This window comes from Sciurus vulgaris, assembly GCF_902686455.1.
Source record: "Sciurus vulgaris genome assembly, chromosome: 3".
In the NCBI taxonomy this organism is placed as follows: domain Eukaryota; kingdom Metazoa; phylum Chordata; class Mammalia; order Rodentia; family Sciuridae; genus Sciurus; species Sciurus vulgaris.
In genome coordinates, this window is record NC_136463.1 from 82,126,805 (window position 1) to 82,143,177 (window position 16,373).

Genomic DNA, 16,373 nt, shown 5'->3' on the forward strand with positions numbered 1-16,373 from the left:
GACAGAGAAAGAAAATTCCTCAGAGACCCGTTGGACCAACAGATGAGCTAAGCCACATAAAATCACACCCCAGTTGGTAAAGCCAAGTCAGCAACACCAGCCACAAGTGCAGATAACTTAAAATGGCAAAAGAGGGATCCCCAGAGTTCAAGAGCATTGGCTCGCCTTCGTTCGTTCGTTCAGTTTTCTCTGGCACTGCGCTCTCCAGATCTTCCTCCCTGGGCTCTGTTGCTGGACCACTTCCCACGCTGAGCTCTGAGTGCCTGAGTGCTCAGGGCTCCGTCCTTCTTCTCTGTCCACACTCATACCCTGGGTGACTTCATCTCTTGTCCCATGACTGAATGCTTCATCAACACCCAGGTGATGCCAAAATTTATGTCCTTAGTCTCACCTCTTTCATTTCCAACCTGGTCTATTTATTTAGTTTAATTTCACTTAATGGAGGAATTTAAAACACAAGCAACAGACAAAGCACCGGAACAACTATAAATCAGACCAAGCAGCTCCTGGATCACATGTTTGTCTGAATTATGTGGCTCTGCACTTTATAATCTGAGTAGTTTTGTTTCATGTACAGTGATTGGTGAACTCTGCTCAACATTGTACTTGCTTATCTCTGTACTTCCTAGGTTTGACTAGGTTATGTTATAAAACTTCTTTGATATATTAATACTTTGGGCCTTAGGGCACAGGTTTTTAGAGAAGTTTGACTAGGCCATCAGCTCTCTGACTTTTTTTTTCCCTGTTGCTGACACCAGCTCAGTTCAGGTTCGCCAGGCCAAGATTACTTCATCTCAGCACCATGATTTCCTGGCTTCCTACTAAACCCACCTAGTGCACTGTGGCTACCGTGGCTTGTCTAAAAACCAGCTGACTGTGGGACTTAACAGAATCATAGACTTTCAGGTGGGATAGGACGCACAGATCAAACTAACCCAGGGTTCTCAAACATCACTTTCAGAATGTTCTATGAGAATCAGGTAGAGTTGCAAACCAGGTTCTTCCCAGACTTACTAAACCCAAACTGCCAGGAAAAGGGCCCTGGGCTATTTTCCCAAGTGGCTGACATTTGGGGCCACTGACCTGGTCCACCCTCTAGGGTGCTGGATTGTGCTGCCCCATCTCACCAGTTCTCAACCTGCTTAACCAGTTCCTCGGTATGACCCCGATGTCCATCCCCAGGACTTAATCAGGATCTGTTACCAGAGGTTGAGAGTCAACTGTGGAGCAATGTGATTTGTTTCTTGGTCTTTGGGTATACTGGTCTAAGATTATCAATTCTTTTGGTGCAGAAACAGAAGTATACAGTGAGGCAGAGGCAGATAGCGCTCAGGGCAGGTTTGTTACAAGGCAAGGAAAGGTAAGAGAAAGGGAGCTACACCCAGGGGTTGGGGCCAGCAGACTGGCTAGGGACCAAGTGCACCTAAATAATCAAGCTTTGGCCTTTTGGTGGGATGCAGGGTGGGAACTTGGATTTGTGAAATCTTGGCCATGCCTCTTTGGGCCTGATGCTTTGTGGAGTTGTTGCTGCTCATTTGGGGGAAGTCATAAGTCACACGTCTATGCTGTGGGTCATGTTGTCCTTTTTGGCCTGGTACCATTGGCAGAAGGTCACATAATGGACAGCTGACCATCAGAGCAGCTTGGGGGTGTATGCATGACCTTGGGACCACAATGTGACCTGTAAATCTATGGGAGACCGTGCTGGGCCTCTTTCTGGAATGTGGTGGAAGACTGGTTCCTCTGGGTCAATTACAGTTGCTCTCCTCTCCCACCTTTTCCTTCTTTCATTGCTGCTCTCCTCTGGCTAACTACTCACACTAACAGATTTGCCTTGGAGTGTGGCTCTCAGGGACAATTCTAGAGCTCCTGTGACATCAGAGGCCCAGGGTGGTGCAGGAATGCTTGCTTTTGCTTGCTAGAATCTCTACTTCTCTAAGTCATCCAAATTAAGATCAAGGAGCTGGCTCACTTTACTGCCACACCCTTGGTGCAGATTTTATAACTTCTTCAGTTTAGGTGAAAATTCAATTTGCACTTTAAGAGCCAGTGCATAGACTTTGGAGCCAGACTGAATAGATTCAGATCCTGTCACTTACTAGGATGTGGTCTTGGACAAGGTATTTAACCCCTCTGTGCCTCACTGTTATGTCTGTAAACCAGAAGTAACAGCATAGACCTGACTGGTTGTGGAGTAGATTATGAGTTTATATGTCTCAGAAGAGTGCCTAGAAGAACATAACCTCAAAGCAGGTGTTAATATTCTAACAAGAAGTTTATTATGAGAATGTAAATTATATTTATATATTTATACATAAATATAAGTTTATATTTATATTATATATTTATATACCTGAAATATTATCTTGTTTGGTATGACTTTAGTAACCATTTTATTTTCCCTTCTTTTTAAGGCCTGAACAGTTGAAAATAATAAAACTCTTTTCTCTGGAAAAAGAATAAAGTCCTGTTTTTTTGCAATGTAAGTATAGTTACCTTATTACAAATCTCAAAATGGTTCCTAGTTCTATAGAAAATAATCAGCATTATGTGAGGCTTGGGTTCAATTCCCTAGTACAGAAAAAAAAAAAAAAAGGAAAATAAAAAGAATTTATATGCATGTCATGATTTAGAATTAATTCCAAAATTTCTGCCTTAAACACTCATATATTAGACAAAATATGCACTTGTAATGATGAAAGAGGTATAAATAAATAAATACCTAAACTTAAAAAAAATGAACTATTTTAGCACTCACAGAACACTATTGTTTACAAATACTTAAATCCCAAACCCAAATATCAAGAGACAGAAACTAGGAAATAGAAATCATTTCTGGTGTAAAATCTAACTTTCAAATATAAGGGATGCCACTTTTAAAGGGACAGATCTATGTCCTTTAGGGAACGTAAAGACAGATTGTTCATACCACACATGAGACAAATGCATTTATTAGACAAAATATGCATTTATTAGACAAAATGCATTTATTAGACAAATGGCATTTATTAGACAAAACCTTTTATTAAGATTCTGAAATCTTGGGAAGAAATAATATTGTAATTTATTTACTTACTTATTTTGGTACTAGGGATTGAACTCAGGGTTGCTTAAATACTGAACTGCATTCCCAGTCCTTTAAATTTTTTTTTTTTTTTTTTTTTTTTTTTAATTTTGAGGCAGGATCTCACCAAATTGCTGAGGTTAACTTTGAACTTGCCATCCTTCTGCCTCAGCCTCCTAGTTGCTGGGATTACAGGCATGCACCACCACACCTCACAATATTGCTATTTTATTTAAAAATGAATTAAATGGTGAATACGAAATCAAGGATGTACCAAGAGTCAAAAGTAGAATTAGACTTGATTAACTTCTGATTTCAAGTTTTGATCTTAGAAGAAATTTACCTGGACATTATCTAAATTATCTGCATGATAATTATCTGCATAAATTATCTGCATGATACAAATTATCCCAATGTGTCCTTATTCCCAAGTGTCCAATTTCAATTTACATTATGTCAGATATGCAAAGTTTGTTATTGTTATACATTTAATAATGATATTAAATAAAATATCATTTAAAAATATGATCATACATTCAAATATGGTATATTCTGTTTTTCTTGGAGACCTACTTTCCAAATCCTGACTTGGATCTGAGAACTCTAAGGAAATTAGAAACTTGAAATCTTGATTGTCCTTACCTGATGTTGGCTCAATAGAAAAGGCTTGATGAGACTGAGACAAAGTGATGTGGAACTCGAAATCCACAGGGCAGCTGCACTGTAAAGGGATAACGTAAGTTTTGCTGCAAAAAAAAAAAGTGAGAGAGAGAATATTAAACATATTTTTCTAGTTCTCTTGGTAGCAAGGAATAGAGACTCAAGTCGCATAATAAACACCAACAATGGCAACAGCCAACCCTGATCTAGCACTTCTGTGTGCCAGGAGCTGTCCTGTGCATCATTGACTGTTTTGATGCTATCAGCGTGTTTTGACATTATGGTTATCCCCTCTTGTAAAGAGGAAACTGAGGCACAAGAGAGACCAAGCCTTCCATACATGGCAGCATGGCTAGTTAGTGGCAGAACTAGATGGGAGGCAGGTCCTCAGTCCTTGGCATTCAGACTCCTAAGACCACTGTCTTTGCTGCCTGCAGTTTGCTGTTGGGTTTTCCTAGAGAAAGAGGAAGTCCCTATCACATAACTAGGCTCAGGGAACCTGGGGAACAGGGAACAGCCAGGACTAACAGAAAGCCAGTGAAGCCCCCGGCCTTTGCAGAGCCTGGAACCCTACAGTGCTGAAGAAACCACGCTCTGGGCTGTGCTTAAACGAGCTCTCCAGAGCCTCTGTCAGTGGTCCGGCAGCCTCGAGAGGGCCCACAAAAGGTGTGTGTACTCAGAAATGCCCTGTCACCCAAATACAAGGAGACTTCCAAGCAAGCTTGGGGCTGTCACTCATAGCACCACAGGAGCTGTGACAGAGGTGGCATTTCTTAGATAGTCCTCTACTTCACATAGTGTGGCCCTTCCACGAGGCCAGCCCAAGTCAGCTGGAGTTTGCAAGATGAGTGAGACCTGGGAAAGCCGAGCTCTTCCGTGGCCACTTGATGTCCCATGCAGCCCTTGGGACAGGCAGGCAGGCAGTGGAGTCCCTGGTTTTCTTTCACCTCTGCCCTTTTCCTCCAGCCACCAGTGGGCTTCTTTCTCCTCAACTCTGTTCCTCTCTCTCTACCCTGTATCTCCCCAGCCCTCATGGCCCATCACAGCCCGCCATGGCCTTCTCGTCTCAGGGCTGGTCCCTACCTCTTCGTCCATCAGATGGTGGCCTCTCTGCCCACGAGGATCCCCTCGCTTCTCCCAGGTCATGCTCCTGGGAGAATACTACTGCAATACAGTTAAAGCAATATTGTCGGGCCAGCTGGCACCTCCCTTCTTGGGAGGCACCTGCCCGACCTTATCTGCCTGTGGACTCGCCATCGCAGCTTGCTCCCTCACCTGCTCAGGCCTGTCTTCCCTGGAGACCAAGTCCGGTGAAGGCAGAGTCTGACTTCGCTCGCGTCTCCAGAGTAACCTGAGCACTGTCCCAGAATCCCACACAGACTAAGCACTCAGCAAATATTTGTTGGAGCAAAGTGAAATAACCCCTTTCTGAAATTTGGGGATTACAAATGTGGTTTTAAAAATTGTGCCCAAAGCATTTTTATTTGGCTTTGAAATTCATTGCCTTTTAAAAACCTGAGAAATATTTCAAATATAAAGGGAAATATTGGGCTGGGGATGTTTCTCAATGGCTGAGGGCTTGCCTGGTATGTGTGAGGCCTTGGGTTCCATCCTCAAAGTCACAAAATAGAATGAATAAATAAATAACATCAATAACATCAATAAAATAAAGAGCATTTTATTCATTACCAAGCTACATTAAACCTTTCACCTGGGGTACATTAATGTTATATTTTCAAAGAAATAAAATGTTACAGAAGGTTGAAGCTCCCTGTTCATCCCTATCCCTTCTTTTCTTCCCAGGGATGAGCCATACTCTATATTCATTGTCAAGTATTTGATAATATCATTGCATTTGTATATACTCAGAAAGTATATAATATTGTATTATTTATTTTCAACATTCTTGTTCTAAAGTTGCTGTGTGTGTGTTTGGTGCTGGGGATCAAAACCAGGGCCTGTGCGAGCTGGGCAAATGCTCTGTCACTGAACTAGAGCCCCAGCTCCTGAAGCTTGCTACTTTTGCTTAACACTCTTTCTGAGGTCTACCTATGATGACACTGAAGTTCTGGCCACTGATCTGAACTAGCAAATCGCCTTGCGTCACAAGCCACCACCTGACTGCAGCACACTATCCATCTGCTCTCCTGTGGGTAGGTATTGAGGCTGCTGCATTTTTTCACTACTGCAAGGTGGCAGTGGAAATCCTTGTGCATGACTTCTTTAGCTTCTGTAGCAGAGCTACTATAGTAGGACTGAAAGATGGAGTTGATGATTGGTAGTAAGGCAGAAGACCAACTAGACCAGGTGTGGTCAGTGCTCTCCAAAGCCCTTCACACATTTATGCTGTCATCTGCAGCACAGGAGAATTTTGCTGCTTTACAACTTTTAGGGTTTTCAGACATTTCAACTTCTGCCAACCTCAGTTGTTTTATTTTAAATCTCTTTTCTTTGCAGTTGAGTTTCTGTCACTGTGTAACCATTTGGGTTTCCTCTTACACAAATTGCCTGTGCAGATCTTGTACCCATTCTTTTGATTCAGTTGTTTTCTTTTGGTACTCATTTGCAAATTCTAATTTTTGTTAATTACATACATTGCAAATGTCTTTTCCAACCCATAGTTTATCTTTTGACTTATGGTACCTTTTGTTGAATATAAGTTTTTAATTTTATAGTAGTCAGCTTTGTCAGTCTTTATTTTGGAGGGAATGAAATCTGTTCCAAACTTATGAATATGGTTTGCCTCTTAGTCCTTCAATCAAAGTTTATAAGCTTCTCCATAGTGGCTTGTTCATTTGGTTAAATCTTTTGTCTTCAGTGTTTCAGTAACGGAGTACCACAGACTGGGTGTCTTATAAAGAACAGAAATTCATTTCTTAGAGTTCTGGAGGCTGGGAAGTCCAAGATCAAGGTGCTGGCAGATTTACAATGTCTGGTGAGGGCTGCTCCCAGGTTCATATCAGATGGCAATCTTCTCACTGTCCTCCTGTGGCAGAAGGGGCCAGGGAGCTTCCCCAGGTCTCTTTTATAAGGACACTAATTCCATTCATGAGGGCTCTGCACTTGTGGCCCCAAGGCCTGCCTCCTCCCACCGTCACTTCGGGGATTAGAGTGCAACATGCATTTTGTTGGGGGTGGGGGAGACATAAATATTTAGATCATAGCACAGGGATCTTATAGCTTCTCTTGCTGTTGTGAATGTTTTTTTTTTCCCTTTTATAGTTCAGTATTTACTAGTGTATTGTAACACTATTTTTGATATTGATCTAAAACCACGTTAGTCTATTATGAGTTATAAAAGCATATTTGTAGGTTGTCTGAGATTTTTCTATGGGGAAATGAGGTGATATGGAAACAAACACAGGATCTTACCTGCTGACTTCTCCAATTCATATAACTCACCCTGCCGCCGGCCCTGTCCTTGCCCTGATGATGGCTTCCAGTATAATACTGAGTGGGAGAGGACAGAGGGAAGCCTTTTCTTATTTTGACTGTGTTGAAAATACTCTAATGTACTCAAATACATATATTTGAATGTATTTCAACCATCTTTGTGTTTCCTAAACACCACCTTTGCTTCATTTTTGTCCTTTGGGCTCCTGCTGGGCTGATTGCTTTTACAATTCTTCTTTTTTTCCTCCTATGATTTGGCAGCTATAGACTGCGTTTCTATTATTTTAATTACTGCCCTTCATTTAGGAAAAAAATACACGTCACTAACTACAAGGTTTCCAGTACATTCTCAGTGCATCTGGTGTGTCTTCCTACGTCCAGGTGGCACGGTGGCCCTGGTGCCAGCTGAGGGCTCTTCTTTCCCCCTCCATCATCTACATTCTATGTCGAGTTTTAGTTTTAACTTATTTTAAACAAACAACAAAAAATACGGATTTAAGAAACAGTTCATCATTAATTAATTTCACCAACATGTAGGGTCAGCTTCGGCATTTGCCTTTGTTTCTGGATTCCCCTGGGTCCTGTCTGGATATTCTTTTCTTCCTGCTGGCATGTCTTTTAAAATTGCTTCAGTGAGAGTCGGGTATGAAAAATTCTTATGTCTATAAAATGAGTTTTTATTTCTTTCCTTGGATAATAATTTAACTGGGAAAAATTAAGGTCTACTGTATAATTTCCCTTGACATTTTGAAAATATTTACGCCACATCTTTCCCTAATTGTCTCTTGCTGATGAAGAATTGATATTGTCATCCTTTTGTAGATTCTATATTCCCTCTTTTCTCTCTGGTTCCTTTTAAGGGTCCATCTTTGATGTGCTGCAGTTTGACTCCTATGTACTGAGGTGGGAATTTATCTTTTTCCTACTTGATACTTGAGTGCACTGTTCTAAAGCTTCATACTTATCTGTAGTTTCAATTCCAGAAGATTCTCAACTATTAACAGCACACATTATTTGTCTGCAATTCCCCCCACTCTGTTCTGACAGAACCCCTTATTTATTTATTTGTTTTTGTGGAGGTGGGAGTTTAACCCAGGACTTTGTGCATGCTAAGCACGTGCTCTACCACTGAGCTCCAGCCCCGGGCCCAGAACTCTTATTACATATATATGTCAGAGTTTCTTGGTCTTGATTCCATACCTTTTAATTTCCTTTCCTTTTACATTTAATCTCTTTATACTAAATTCTGGGTAAAATACTAAGTATTATCTTTCAGTTTATTAATTTTTCTTTAACTGTTTCAAGTGTAGAGTTTGTTTGAGATTTTAAATTTCAACATCTGTATTTTTTATTTCTGCAGTTTCTAATGGATTCTTCTTATATAATTGATCTTAAAATTTCCATCTATTTTTGTTTTATAATTTTTTGACATTTGACATTTTTAGATGGAAGCTGTTTCATTTATCTCATGGAGGATCCTAAATGTACCTATTTTAAAGTTTCAGTTATATTGTGTTCTCAACTATATTCTTTTTTTTTATAGCATTTTTTTTTGTTCTAATTGGTTATACATGAATGCATTTTGACACATTGTACACAAACAGAGCACAACTTCTCATTCCTCTGGCTGTACATGGTGCTGAATTGACCCAGAAGTGTGATCATACGTGTATATAGGGTAATAATGTCTGTCTCATTCTACCGTCCTTCCCATCCCCACCTCCCCACCCCTTCCCTCACTCCCCTCTGCATAATCCAAAGTTCCTTCATTCTTCCCCTTGCCCCCAATTATGGATCAGCATCCACTTATCAGAAAAAACATTCAGCCTTTGGTTTTTGGGATTGGCTTATTTCACTTAGTATGATATTCTCTAGTTCCAATCATTCACCTGAAAATGCTATAATTTCATTCTTCTTTAAGGCTGAGTAATATTCCATTGTATATATGTACCACAGTTTCTTTATCCATTCATCTGCTCAACTATATTCTGATGGTTGGGTTTTGGCTACCTTTGTTATCATGAGGTTTAGTCTGGTGTTTCAAAATTTGAATTTGCAAGCTCATTTTGAGTGAAAATATTTAATCAACACTGACTTTTATGACTGTGTATTGGGGTTCCTACCAGGCAGCTATTTTAGTGCCACTGTGCAGTCAGTCACTGCGCCAGTGGGCAGCTTGGCACAGCTCCATGTCACAAGCTGGCTCTTACTGTCTTCCGCTTTCCTCTTTCCATAGCTGGATATGAAGCCCATGCCTGGGAAATGGGTGAGCAGTGGACTTCCGCTCTCTTTCATGGGGCCTTAAGAAGGAGTGCCCCATTCTCCCCCTGGCTTTAAGCAGCAGGCCAGGTGCTATCCCCTGAATCCATGAGCCATGTGGCCTCCTTGACCCCATGGGTGTGAGCTCTACCTCCCGCTGCCTGCTTCAGAACCTGCAGCCTGTGGGCTGTGACTGTACCCTGCTCCCCTCTTGGCATTTCTGTTCTGTCCTGCTCCACAGAGTTGTCTGCCTTGTCACTGAACCTAGGGGTATCTCTCTGAAGGTCTCTTTTTTGATATTTTATTTGTCAGTAATAGGTGTCTGAAATAGAAGAGGGGCTGCACAAACTCTCAGCTTCATCTTGACTAGATGTCTCTCACGCACTTTTGTGAGACCTGCACTCTGAATGCAGAGTTCCTAATGCCTGCCAGGCAATCTCTGCCTCTATTCATTTTTCACTTGTCATATAATGTGCTCCTTAGCTACGATATCTCTGTAAGACAAGGGTGGTTGTCCTGTGAGCACCTGAGATCCCCAATAAGCAAGAGGCCTACTCCAGACTTCATACGATCGTGCCCAAGGCCCGACATTTCTGATGCAAATTCTAGGTGAGGGTCACCGATGGAGTGTTCTTTTGAGTTGGCAGTGAGATGAACACTTCATAGATTTTTCTACCAAGCTCACAGACCTAAATCTGGTTCTGATAGAGGGAGTCAGTCAATTTTAACTCTCTGAGATGCACCCTAAATCTGAAAAGCAGAGTATACAAAGGTCATTCACGTTCAAGGCAATTCAGCTAACACACTCAGGCCTCACTGGCGTCAGCTACTTCACCCAAGCTGGGTAGATTAAACTCTCAAGTTACATAAGCCCTGGAGGTGTAGTATGCATGGGTAACAGACAACGCAAAGCCCTGACCTGAGCAAGCGTGCTCTCTGAAGACTAGGAGGGGGCCTCGCACAGCCTCTTGGGCTGCGTCACCTGCGGGTCAGCATCCCCAAGGCTGTGTCAGAGGTGTCCCAGCAAGGTGCAGTCTTATGCTCAGGACTTTTCTGCTAAAAGTTGCATGGTTGCATTTTCCTGAACTAAAACAAATCAAAAAACCCTTGTGGAGATTTTCCCACTGGCTGTAAATATGGTTTTCAATTAACTTCACGGCTCTGATAATTCCTATAGAAAAGGTGTCAAGGTTTTTTGTTTAATGATGATTACATGAAGCCAAGTCCCTGATGCATTAACCAATCTGGAACAATAAACAACTCCTTGAGGGCACAGAATTCCAAGTGCCATGATTCAGAGGGAGACTTAATGGTGGATGGCATCCTAATTCCAAATTTCAGTGGAACGGCTGGGCATTGCTCTCACTGCTGCTATTCCGATCACGGATGTCGGTTTGGTGAGGACCACACAGTCCAGATGGACGGACAGTCCAGATGAATTTGGATCAACAGGAAGTTTAGGTAACACAAAGTTTAGTTTATTTAGAAGTTTCTCATATTTGAAGAAAGAGAATCTCACTAGGAACCGTATGGAAATAAAAATTGTAAAGTGAATTCTTCTTGCTACATTCCATTAAAAACTATCTACAGGGGCTGGGGTTGTGGCTCAGTGGTAGAGTGCTTGCCTTGCATGTGTGAGGTCCTGGGTTTGAGATTCAGCACCACATAAAGATAAGTAAATAAAATAAAGGTATCTTGTCCATCTACAACTACAAAAAATATTTAAAAAAAGATCTACAGTAAAGAAACGCTAAAATCCATAACTGCGTCCATTTTTCCTCAGAAGCAAAGAGGAGTGTAAGTTAGAGTTCTTCTCTAACTTAGAGGAATTAAAAGGTAAACTTGTACTTACAAGTTAGTACTTTTGGAGGTAACCACAACTTTTATCCCTGTCACTTTATTACTTAAATATTTTATTAATTATGTTAGGGCTAGGTATGAAACACATTAACTACTTTTAAAGAATTTTCTTTATTTTTGAATAAAATTCGGTTCAAACCATTTAAATACTAAACTTTTATATTACTTTGTTTTTATTAGTTGTTGATGAACCTTTATTTATTTATTTGTATGTGGTGCTGAGAATCAAACCCAGGACCTCACACATGCTAGGCAAGCACTCTACCACTGAGCCTCAACCCCAGCCCCTAAACTTTTATGTTATGATCATAAATTTGCCTTATAGAAAGTAAACGCAATGAAATAAATACCAATTTCTTCCTTGTGCCTTCTCATTTTCTGAGAGAATGAGTGCTCTGTGAACTTATTGGAGATAACATAAAATCAAATATACTTTCTAATTCAAAGCCCTTACTCTCGGGAGAGTGTGTGGTGAACAGGCTACCTGATTGTAACAGGTTCTGGCTTCTTTTCTGGAGAATGAAAGGTAAGGGACAAAAAGCACAATGAATGCTAGCTACTTCCAAGATGGCTTGACTTGGGAGCCACAATACATTAACAATTAGTTACTATGTTTGTGTAGAATCTGAGGGAAAGACCATCAAGATAAAGGGAATCCTTGCCGCAGGGATGTAGGGGTAAGGTGAGCATAACACAGGCAATAGCATCTGGTGGGATCCATGCCAAGTGAGGCCTGTAGCTAGGATGCCCAGTGGAATCATTCTGGGGTGAAGTCAACTTAGTAGGAACTTTTCCTTTTTCAACTGCTCATTGATATGGAAATCATTCATAGAGTAAAAGAGGTGGACAAAAGTGATATATCTGTGTGTCATCTTTCCCTTCCAAATGTACCCAAAACTACTGAAACAACCCCGAGTCTGGGCAAGTTGCTGGGTTACATACCATGACAGTTTTTAACACATTTACAAACTCTGACATTCTCTCACTACAAGGTAGAGTCTATGCCTCCTTCCTTTGATTCTGGGCTCCATCACTATCAAACAAATAGAGCACTGTGCAAATGATGGTGTGTCCCTCCTTCGTTCCCTCCCTCCCTCCTCCTTTCCTCCTTCATTCTCTCCTTCCTTCTGTTCATGGTACTGGAGATTGATCCCTGGGGTGCTCTACCACTGAGTTACATTCAGTTCTTTTAATTTTAAGACAGAGTCTTGCTACGTTGCTGAGATGGGCCTCAAACTCCTGATCCTTCCAGCTTAGCCTCCGTAAGTTATTGGGATTACAGGTGTGAGTCACTGAACCCAGCTGTACCTGTTTCTTAAGGACAAAGTCTAAGAAACTGGTGCCTTCCTCTTCTCTTGGGATACCCACTCTGAACCCCAAGGAGGGAGCTCAAGCGGCCTGTGACAGACCTACAAGGTGAGAACCAAGGCTCCTGAGCTCCCAGATAATAGCCAGCAGGTGAGTGGACATTTTGGCAGCGTATCTTTTAGCCTCCAGTAGAGCAGCTGACTCTACGTGGAGCAGAGAGAGCCCTCCCTGCTAAACCAAGTCCAAGTTGGAGATCCATAGCAAAATCAATGATTATTGTTCTTTTAAGCCCTACTTTTGGGGTGGTTTATTACACAGAAAAAAATAGAAGCAAACAGCATTCTCTCTTTCCCACATCATTTATCCTTCAAAGAATGATTATTTTATTCCATTCTGTTTACTATCTTAATTTGGCAGTTTTGAAGTTTTTTTTTTTTCCTTGTACCAGCCCTGGGATATACCGGCCATTATGTTTACATCTATGTACATTTTAACCACCCGTGGTAAGTAATGCTGTCATCCCCATCTACGGATACATCCACTGAACTCTGGGGAAGGCCAAGGTCACACAGTTAATAAATGGTGAAGTGGAACTTAAAGCCAGGTCTCCAGATCCTGAGCTCTTAACTGCTATGCTGCATCGCCCCTCCAATGTTCAGGGACAGCTAATGACATCACATTGTTTGCAATAGTTCTCTTCTCTATTGGCCTTCCCTGAAACTGATCCTTCTGTGTTTTGTTGTTGTTGAGCTTTTTAGAAGTCATCTCCTTTCATTAGCAATTGTCAAGATCTCCTGCTAGACCTAGACTGTTTTTGTCCCCCAAATACATATGGTAACCCCCAGTTTCCATGACTGAGATGGGGCTTTTGTGAGGTAATTTGGTTTCGATGAGGTCAGGAGGGCTGCCCCAAATAGGATTAGAGTCCTTTTAAGGGGAAGAAGGGGCCAGAACTTTCCACCACCACCATCCTACACTGCCATGTGAGAAAAACTGGACAAGGGACCTCACCAGAACCTGTTGGTACCATGGTTTTGGACTTTGAGACTTGTGAGAAATGTCTGTTGTTTTAAGCTGCCCAGGCTCTGGTAATTTCTTATAGCAACTTCAGCAATGACAAATTCCAAGAGTTTTTCCTAAATGTTACCAATCTCCTCTGAAGTTTGGCATGCATACAGGGAGAAAGAAGGAAACTGGGAACTGGCAGGTTATTTTCACTTCAGCTTAAGATATAAATTGCTATACTTAAAATATATCCAACCAAACAGATGGATATGAGACACATTGTTAGTTGTCTGATAAATTGAACTTCCAACCTCCAAACAGGCAACAATTTGAAAAGATATAAAGAACTGAGGGCAAATTACATTTCAAATTCCAAAAAAATGCTCTTTTATCTCAGATACTTTAAGTTCTTTTGAACTTCCAAAAGTTGCTGATTATTTTTTCAAAGACACAATGTCACTGGAATTGGGACCTCAAACCATGATTATCAATGATATAGTCACACAAAGACCAAAACAAATTTACATGTTGATAGGATCAAATATTAGGCATGTAATTATCGTTTGCACTTAGAGAATAAACACCACTTGCATCTTAGACAAAGTTTAGATCCACATTGGAGGTGAGGGAATGGCCGTGTCAGGGAGGCCGGCCTTCAGCTACCTCCGTGCCCCTGGTTCAGTTCTTTCTTCACCCTTACTTGGTCCTTCCTGTGGGTGAAGCTGCCCCAGTCTCACCCTCACTCTGCCCAGTAGGTGAGGAAAAGGAGGACCCTAGTGAAAACACGAGGGAACCTAGTGCAGTGAGGTCACCTCTCCATCCTTGCTAACAGAAGGGAAAGCACTTCTCTGGGGGCTGGAAAGGAACCAGCCTCAGAAAAAGGTAGAAGGGACCAGACAACATATCTGTCATCTGTAGAGATAATATGTAGCCAGTTCCTGTTTGAAAAGTCCCCTTTTAGGGGGGAGATGTAGCTCGGAAGGTGCTTAGCATGTGTGAGGCCAAGGGTTCCAGCCCCAGCACCAAAAATAGAACAGAAAACACCCTCTAAAAACTGTAATACAATTTACTACCATTGAAATAATTGTAAGTGTGTAGTTCAGTGGTATTAAGTCCATTCACACTGTCCTGCAACCATCACGACCACCCATCCACAAAACTCTCTTCATCTTGCAAAACTGTCCCCACTAAACACTTAACTCCCTGTTCCTCGACCCACCCCCAGCCTCTGGCAGCCACCCTTTGATTTTTGTCTCTTTGAATTTGATGACTCTAGGTACTTCATATCACTGGGATCATACAGTATAAAATTCCCTTAATTTAAATATTAACACAAAAGTACTAATAAAAACAATATTTGAGAGGAAATAGCTCCTTATTCTTCCCAGGGTGGCAGATGTGCACTAGTGCAGGTAAAGAGTGAAGTTCAGGGATGGCTCCTGGGAGAGGCAAGCAGGGCCTGTGGCTGGAACCCAGAGAACAGGACGAGCTGGCAGCAGAATGGAGCTGATTCCAGGGAAAGCAGATAAAGTGATGTGAAGAGCAAAAAAACCTCCTGCAGCCCGGCTGCTTTTTTTCTTTCTTTTTTTTTTAATTGAGAAAAATATAGCATTTATTGGAGGACGATCAGAGGACACAGAAAAGCTACCAACAGCCTCTTATTCTTTTAGAACAGGGGACTGAAGAAACCACATGCTGACCAGATTCAAACCACACTTCCTTCCAGCATGGCCTTTAATACTCTTTGGCCTGAAGCAGCCAGCAGGACCCTCAGCGGCCAGTGTACCAGACCTTGTGGATCCCCACCAGCAATTATTAAAACAAAAAGCTCACTTTTTGGTGAAATAAGGAATAAATTTTTTAAAGCAAATCAACTAAATTCAAACACTTTTGGTTTTGAAATTGCAACATAAGAATTTGGGTGAGAAATTGACATATTTAATGGAGAACAGCTGTTTAAGAAGTTATACAATTCTGTTGACTGGTTGCTAGTTACTTTATGCTGAGTATTTTGACAAGCATTACATGATCATATTATAGAAAGTACATTGAAGCCGGGCATGGCGGCACATGCCTGTAATCCTAGTGTCTCCAGAGGCTGAGGCAGGAGGATTGCAAGTTCAAAGTCAGCCTCAGCAACTTAGCAAGGCCCTAAGCAATTCAGCAAGACCCTGTTTCAAAATAAAAAATAAAAAGGGCTGGGGATGTGGCTGAGTGATCACAAGGCCCTAGATTCAATCTCTAGTACCAAAAAAAGGCACACTGACCATGTGAGTGTGCATCTATGTGCGTGTACATGTGCCTGTGCATGTGTGTAGAGGTATCACAAACTTGTCATGCTGCAGCAGCAGCAGTGACCATACATGGCTTCTTGTGTGGTGTTAGGAGCTGGATTGGACAGCTGTGTAAACTAAGCAAGGCAGAGGAGCACCCAGAAAGCACTCCCAAGTTAGTGGTGTCTCTCCAGAACCAAAAACAATCCACAATTTTTGCCTTTGCTCTTCCCAGGAACATGCTGGATAGATACTGAAATTTATTATCTTATATTCTTAAGTATTAGAATTGGGAATCCATCTGAGAATATTTTTCCTAACAATAATTTCAAACTTCTTACTGCTTAGTACATGCTACAAGCTTGGTGTTTTCATATAAGCCAAAATATGCATATGCTGCTGAATGCAATGAATCATTCCAAGAATTCATATGTAGAAGACCCTACACAAGAATGCTCCGCCTTTAACTCCCAATACATACATTAATTTGCTCCTGATGCCAATCATACATCTGTGCCACTAGACTCTGCAAGCAGACCAATTGAAAGCTT

At 41.5% G+C, this 16,373-nt stretch overlaps 1 protein-coding gene across 4 annotated transcripts in view; it reads right to left on the minus strand.

Annotated features, from left to right (window-relative positions):
* CFAP221 (cilia and flagella associated protein 221) overlaps positions 1 to 16,373 on the minus strand; it is a 105,919-nt gene that overhangs the window by 67,281 nt on the left and 22,265 nt on the right. For all 4 annotated transcript variants that reach the window (XR_013762838.1, XM_079133826.1, XM_079133825.1 and 1 more), the window contains exon 7: positions 3,707 to 3,810. Coding sequence is in view for 3 of the 4 variants with exons in the window: in XM_079133826.1 (XP_078989952.1) it covers positions 3,707 to 3,810 (104 nt within the window). In the remaining variant the exon portion in view is untranslated. The remainder of the gene's footprint in view (positions 1 to 3,706; positions 3,811 to 16,373) is intronic.